At 27.3% G+C, this 8,485-nt stretch overlaps 1 protein-coding gene across 1 annotated transcript; it reads right to left on the bottom strand.

Annotated features, from left to right (window-relative positions):
* Positions 1 to 2,359: 2,359 nt before the first annotated feature.
* MKS88_005138 (AP2 domain transcription factor AP2-G2) lies at positions 2,360 to 7,765 on the bottom strand (the record flags this gene model as incomplete). The annotated part of the gene is made up of 1 exon (XM_067218374.1): positions 2,360 to 7,765. One exon carries the CDS (start codon positions 7,763 to 7,765, stop codon positions 2,360 to 2,362), a length of 5,406 nt encoding a protein of 1,801 aa, XP_067071513.1.
* Between the last annotated feature and the right edge of the window lie 720 nt (positions 7,766 to 8,485).

Genomic DNA, 8,485 nt, shown 5'->3' with positions numbered 1-8,485 from the left:
TTCAACGGAATACTGAATTTATGATATATAATAGTTATATTATATATAACTTGTTATATAGCATTTTATATATTATATAGTATATACGTTTAGTTATATATTATACGTGTATAGTTATTAAAATATAATACTATACAAACATATGATAATAATATTAGATAAGCTTACAGTAATATAATACCATATATTATATATATGTATATATATTATATACATGTATACATATATTTTACATATTCAAGTACCATTTACCACGAAAAGTAAATATGTAAAACTTCCAAATTGTTTCTTACTTTTTAATGTATTACTCAATTTTGATCTTTTTTCCTTTCCATTCGCGTTGTTAATAAAATAATATATTATATTATGTGTGTATAAAGTAATAAATTGTTACTTCTTTAAGGCGAGCAAAATTATACATAATATTATATACGTTTATATATATATATATATATGTATGTTTTACTATATTATTATAATTTTTTTTTAAGAAAATTATTAGTTATTTTATTGTTCTCTTTTTTTTTTTTTTTTAATGAAGATAAATATTAACGTTTACATAAAATAATAATATTTACATTTAACTCCATTACTTCATTAGAAAATTGTAGTAAAATATATTGTGAGAAAAATAGTAGTAATAAGAATGTTATGTTATTATACTATATCATATTGTTTAATAAGATGTGTAGTTAAAAGGAAAGAAATATATATGACTTAAAAGCCACAAGGATGTATGTTGTGTATATATATATATATACGGAGAAGCATATCCAAAGAGAAAGCGGGAATGGTATATTAAATATGTATCATTATTATATTTCCCTTTAAAAATAATAAAAAGTTCTTCCCTATATGTTAGTAAAATTTATGTTGAACTCAGAATATTAGTAAAATGAAATTTAATTTTTAAAGAGGTAGAATTTCTTACATGTAAAATTTGATGATTATTTGTTATTATATAAGCCCTCCTCTATTATATATATAGTATATAACTTCGTTTTATTGACCTTACGAAAATGTAGGCATATGTACATATACATATACATATATATATATATATATATATATATATATATATATATATCCACATAAGTTCCTCTGTATAGCATTGCTTATATAAGACATTTCATTGTTGCCCCAATGCACATAGTACGAATAAATGCCATTATTATTTTTACTAGCTTTTCAAGAAAGTTAAAATAACTACCCCCATTTTATTATATATGTTGAGCGAGTTTATTATATGTTGCTTATTAAATTTTACAAAGCGTTACGGCTAAAATGCATATATAAGTGCTTCTTATATATATGGACTTTATATTTATCATGCCCATTTCCCCCCAGGATAAGTCGAAAAATATCTATTTATTACTCGCACACACATATAGGAGTGTGCAATGATTGAAGGTCTTTGACAAAATTTTGCATAAAGCTTAACATAAATAATTCAAGTCCAATAGTACTGTTTTACCGTATGAATTGCAACAGATAATCGTAATCGTACGGATGATAAAATATTTCTTCCGTTATACCTTTTGCATTATTTATGCCATGCCCATTAACCACTTCATACCATGTTTTGTTTAACAACGTTGCATATTTTATTATTTTCTATTATTAATATTTTTTTATAGTTTTATATATATATATATATATATATATATATATATATATTATTACGCATAAAAAATGCGGATGTCATGGGCATAATGTTGATTATATATGTATGTATATAGTGTATGTATGTATATATATATATATATATATATATATATATATATATATATATATATATATATACAATATATACAGGTGTAACAAAATAATTATAAGTGTACTTCGTTACGTATAAAAAATCAAGGAAGCGTGTAACATGAAAAACTGCCATTGACTTTTTTGTAGAAATTTATAAACAAAAATTATCATAAAAAAAGAAATTTTTTAAAGGTATAAAAAAGGAAAGACGTTAACATCATTACATAAAAAAAAAAATAAAATAAAATGTATAAAAACGGGCATTACTTACTTCTGCACTAGGTAATTTCAAAGAGCCTTCGCTCAGCGGTCGAGTAGGGGGGTGAAGCGGCATGCGCAGGAGTATATATATATATATTAATATATGCACACATACATACTAATTACGCGTTCGTATTTATATAATACCTACTCGTATATATGTGTACAATACGTGCAAATATAATATATATGTATAATACACATTACTACTATATACCATCCACTATATTTTCACTATCTAATTATAGTAACTCCAAAACGGATAAAAGGAAAACAAAAAAGATTCACATACATAAACGCACGAACTTTTCTCACTTCCCCTCCACCACCACTTTTCCACCTAACAGTCATAAAAACTTTTCATCTTTCTTTTCCTTTTAGACTTTTTGGATGAACCATGAGTACTATTAGTTACTCTCTTTTTTTCTTCATTTAAAAATTCCTTTATATACTCCTTTTCCATTTGTTTTCTATATGCAATACATTGTTGTTTAACATTTTCAATTTCTTCATAAGTCATGTTTTTAGTAACTAGAAACCTTTTTGCTCTTCTTTTTCCTCCACTAACTTTATATTGTGCTGTCCAACTGCTTCTACTTTTTTCAAAATAAACACCTGATACTCCTGTAGGTCCAAAAACTTCTCTTAACTCTTCTTGATCAACACTTGTAAATTTCTCTAACTTCTTAACCCTTGGTGATTTCATATCATAACCTTGAGAAGAAACTTTTGGTACTACCCTACTACTTGTACTATTACCCTTTTGATGATCTATTTGTTGACTTTTTGTTAATTTATTTCTCCTTATATTTCTTAACTCTCTACTTGTTAATGTTTTTCCTGCATAATCTTTACTATTACTACCTTCTGTTAATATTTTATTTTTATTTTTCCCTATATATTTGTTTTTCAAATCAAATTTACTAGTTCTTCTACCTCGTCCTCCTCCTTCCCCTGCTGCTGCATGTGTTCCTGCTGTTCCTCCTTCTTCGCCCTCAAACATGCCATCTCCATGATTCATATAAATTATTTCATCTATTGCTCTGTTCATCTTTTCTATATCTTTCTTTTTTAACATATAATATTCTTCATTGGTCATATCACCATTAAAACAAATTTTATAATTACAATTATCATTTATATTTTCATTTTGAAAACTGTTTATATTATTACAATTACAAAAAAAATCGCTTTCTTTCATGAACACTTCTATCTTTTTATAATTATTTTCTTCTGAACTGTTCAGGTTATTTTCAAAATTATCATACTGAATACCTGAACATACTGAACAAAAGCTCCTGAAATCGACGGACGATATTTCGATGTTGTAGTACTCGTCCTTACTATTTCCATTACAGTTACCGTTACTATTACTACTGTTACTATTATTATTATTGTTATTCAATCTGCTATAATTATTGTAATACTCCTGCATACTATTCTTAATATTGCTGTTATTATTGTGGTATTCGTCTCTATTAATGCTCCTATAATATGCTGATTCTTCGTCTTCCTCTCCTCTTTCCCTTTTTAAGTTTTTATATATGTTACCTGCAGTTTCCTCCTTCTCCCTTTCTTTCTCATCCTCCTTTAGATTAAATAGTAAGTCCTTCCTTTGACCCTCTTCTTTCAGTATCATGTTGCTGTCACAGTAGTGTATATATCCATAGTTCTTAACGCCGCAATAGCTGTTACATACGTTGTTATATACGTTGTTACACACGCTATTATATACGTTGTTACACACGCTATTACACACGTTGTTACACACGCTATTACACACGCTATTACACACGTTGTTACACACGCTATTACACACGTTGTTACACACGCTATTACACACGATATTACACATGCTGTTACACATGCTATTACACATGCTATTACACATGCTACTACACACACTGTTATACACACTGTTACACACACTATTACAAATACTGCTGCACGCGATATTACTATTCCTGCTTGCAGCACAAGGTACTACCAAATGTTTGCTGTCTCTACTATTTTCCAAATAATCGTATAACTCATTTAAGTCCGTTATCAGTATATTTAGGCTGTTCAAAATTATGTTGTTTGGAAGATAGTTTTTATTTAACGTGTTCAGTCGTTTATAACTTGTGTTGTATACTTTATCATTATTACTATTATCATTATTATTGTTATCATCATTGTTATCGTCATTGTTATTATTATCATCATTATTATTATCATCATTATTATTATCATCATTATTATTATCATCATTATTATTATCATCATTATTATTATCATCATTGTTATCGTCATTGTTATTATTATCATCATTATTATTATCATCATTATTATTATCATCATTAATGCTATCAACATCATTGTTGTTTTCCGCTTCAGATGAATGCATGTTACTTTCCCCCATAAAATAAGAAGCATTTTCGTTATGACTATTCTTCCTCTCCTTAACTGCTTCATTTGTATCATCACTATCAACGCGATTGCAATCGCTATAGTTTGTTTTCATATAATTGTCACTACTCCCTAAATCATTGCTACTTCCTAAATAATTTGTACTTAACGCGGCATTGCTATCTAGATTATTATTGCTACTTCCTTTGACCATCTGAACTTCACTAAGTGCAACCATATCATAATTAACATTGTCATTAAGATTATCATTTGTTATTACTGTATCTTCACCACTTGCATTTTCATGAATAGTGCTTTTTTCAATAGACTCCTCCTCTATCATCCTTACAACACTGTTCTTACTAAATGCATATTCTTCCAAATCTTCTCTTAATTTTATATTGTCCTTTTTATATAGATTCCTATTATCCTCCTCCTTCTCCAACATATCACCTTCATTCATTTTATTATCATTACCTAAATATATATTTACATTATTTAACACTACATTAGTATTATAATTAACACAGCTATTTTTTTCAACACTCATACTGACGCTCTCTTCCTCCCTAGTCATTTCTACTACATTATATATATTATTATCATCAGTCATATTACTCATGGATATAATTTCTTTCCTTTCATTTTCATTTAATGAAAATAAACTATTCATAATTTTTTCTTTATTATCACTTGGAGAGTCGTAATTACTTTGTGCACCGTCTAATATTGGAACGTTATTGCCTCTATCGTTGTCATCTTTCACTTCGCCATCTCTCACTCTATCATTCTTTACCTCCTTTTCCTTTATATGCCCCTCATTCATCCGCTCTTTCTTTTGACTTTCCTCCCTTTTCTGCTGCATTTCCCCCCCCTTTGCACTGCTAAGTTCACAAAACGTTTCAACAAACGTGTGTATAAACTTTTCAGTACTATCTTTTTTAAAATTATCAAAGGATGAGAAATTCATGTTTTTGAACTTTTCGACAAATGAAGAAATTTTATTTTTATTTAAATAAAATGAATTCCATCTCTTTGTAATATTTATCATAGTAGGTGAATGAGTATTAATAAATAACTGCAATTTTTTTTTTATATCTGCCTGATCTTTATCAAAGAAATTAAAATAACTCTGACAAATGCTAATTTTATTTTCATGTAAATGTTTGCATGGGTCATATATAAAGTTTAGTATTTGAGCTTCTTCGTTTTTGTCATTCTCTTTATTCAATTCATATATCCTGCTATCACTATTACTATTACTGCCACTACTACTACTACTTCCACTACTACTACTACTACTACTACTACTACTACTACTACTACTACTGCTACTACTACTACCACTATTGGGATGTAGTAAATTATTCGCCCGCTCCTTTTCATACTTACAGTTTAAATTATTATCTTGGGAAAGGACACTACTACAACTGCTTTTTATCTCTTCAATCGGTTTCCTCTTCCTTCTATTTGTTTCAGAGTCTCCGCTCTGTATCACTGATTGATGATGCTTCGTTATGTGGTCAGTTATGTGGTCAGTTATGTGGTTTGTTAAGTGATTCATTATATGTTTCTCTGTTAAATGCTCAGTTAACTGCTCCTTCAACGGCTGCTTCCCTTGGTTACGTTTTTGTCCATCCTCTCTACCATTAACCCCCCTTTCGCCCGAGGATACACAGTAAGAATTCTCGTCTTTTTTAAACCCATCTTTGTTTAATCCATCTTCCTTAAATCCATCCTCATTCGATACATTATTTCGATTAATTATTTTTGTAAAGTCATACAAAATAATATTTTCTCCTCTGTTTGTGAAGGACGAAAATATTTTTATACTGACCAAGTTGAAATATATGTAACAAGAAAAAATAAATTTCTTTAACAGAAAAAAGTACATATATATATGATCTTTACTACATAATATTTTATATAAATGATAATTAAAATTTGACATAGGTCCATTGTTTGTACATATATATATGGAACACCACTTCTTTTTTTCTGTATATAATAATTGATATATAGTCAGACAGTTTTCTTTTATCATCCTAATATCTGAGTCAAAGGGGTTGGATGTATAAATAAAAAACCTACATGAATTACTTAACTTCTCTTCATAATCATCATATATACTTTCTTCTCTCATTTCACTACTTGTGTTTATAAATAAGGCATCACTACATTTCGTTCTTTTTTTTTCCCTTTCCCTTTCTTTCCTAATTTCATAAATAGAATTATTTCCATTACCATTACTATTACTATTGTTACTGTTACTATTACTATTATTATTATTATAATTATAATAATTATTATTATTATTATTATTATTATTATTATTATTATTATTATTATTATTATTATTATTATTATTATTATTATTATTATTATTATTATTACTACTACTACTACTACTACTATTACTATTACTATTACTATTACTATTACTACTATTATTACTATTGTTGTTATTAACAGTTCTAGTAGCAGTAGTATTATCATTATTACTACTATTATTATCTTTATTATTATTACTACTATTATTATCTTTATTATTATTATCACTATTATTACTATTATTATCTTTATAATCTTTATTATCGTCATTATCTTTAATATAATTATGATTATACCATTTTTCACATGACTGAATACCCTTACCCCTCGCTTCACTATTCACATCCTCCTTGCACCTGTTGTTATCTATGTTAACTTCTCTACCATAGTAGTAACTGGTTTCATTGTAATCATTGTAAGTACAAGCCACATTTGTATCTATATTTATAGATTCACTACTAATTTCTTTTGTTGTGTCTTCTTTATGTGCTTCATTTACTTCGTTACAAACTTCTTCATAATCTGTTACATTCAAATTGCTTGTATTCATTATGCCACAATCAATATTGTTGTTCTCTTTTTTGTTATCCCTTATGGATTTATCGCTAGACATACAACTACTACTGCTACTGCTGCTACTGCTGCTGCTACTGCTGCTACTACTGCTGCTACTACTGCTACTACTGCTACAGTTTATATTTAAACTCAGTGTTTCTTCTACTCTTCCTCTTTCTTCTTCCCCCACTTCTTCACCCTCTCCTTCTACTTCTTCGTTTTTCTCGTTTCTAACAACCGGGTCAACCCCTTTTTTACTGTCAGCTCTACTGATTTTTTCATTTGTCGAATTTTTATCATTCATAATACCCCCAACATTGTTCTCTTTTACCATTGTATTCACATTACTACTACTACAACTACTGCTAATAGTACCATCTTCACCAGTATTATTTTCTTCTAAATATTTCCCTTTAACACTCTTAAAAACGTTTAAACATAAATTTCTTAAATTACCTGATCCATTTATCATTGTTCTACACGCTTTGCATTTTTTTTTTTTAATTTGCTTCCTTATCAGATTGAATGAAGAAGCAACTAATTAAATACATTGGCGTGGTTGGGCAGATGAGCTCCAAACTTATCTTCTTTATATATATATATATATATATATATATATAAATACAAATACAAATATAACTACAGATACAAATGCCCACGGATGTACATACATATACATATATATATTACATATACGGTTACATTTATGCATACATATATATATGGTTATATTTATGTATATATAAATATTCGATTATATTTACGCATACATGCTTCCTTACATATATATATAAATGTATGTATTTGGTTATACTTCCGCATTATACATATATATATATATATATATATATATACTCATACGTTCTTATAGATATGTAGCATACCCATCAATGCATAATTCATTATATGTATTATTTATATAAAATAAATATACAAATAAATAAACTTCACAGGAAAAAAAAAAAAAAAAAAATTTTAAATGAAACCACAATAAGTTGTTTCTCCAATTTGTTATGCTACCTTATTTTTTTTATTTGAAATGTGAATATAAAAAAAAAAAATTATTCTGCTTGTTTCTACTTAAATAATTCCTCTCTTAAATCTTTCGGTTTAAGCAGCATCAGAACTATGCTACTAAATAATATTTTTTAAATGTAATAATATTTATAACCGTTATTATTAATTTTTTTTT

This window comes from Plasmodium brasilianum, chromosome 13 (assembly GCF_023973825.1).
Source record: "Plasmodium brasilianum strain Bolivian I chromosome 13, whole genome shotgun sequence".
Lineage (NCBI taxonomy): Eukaryota > Apicomplexa > Aconoidasida > Haemosporida > Plasmodiidae > Plasmodium > Plasmodium brasilianum.
Note: the sequence above shows the minus strand (reverse complement) of the source record. Positions and strands in the feature narration are given on the sequence as shown.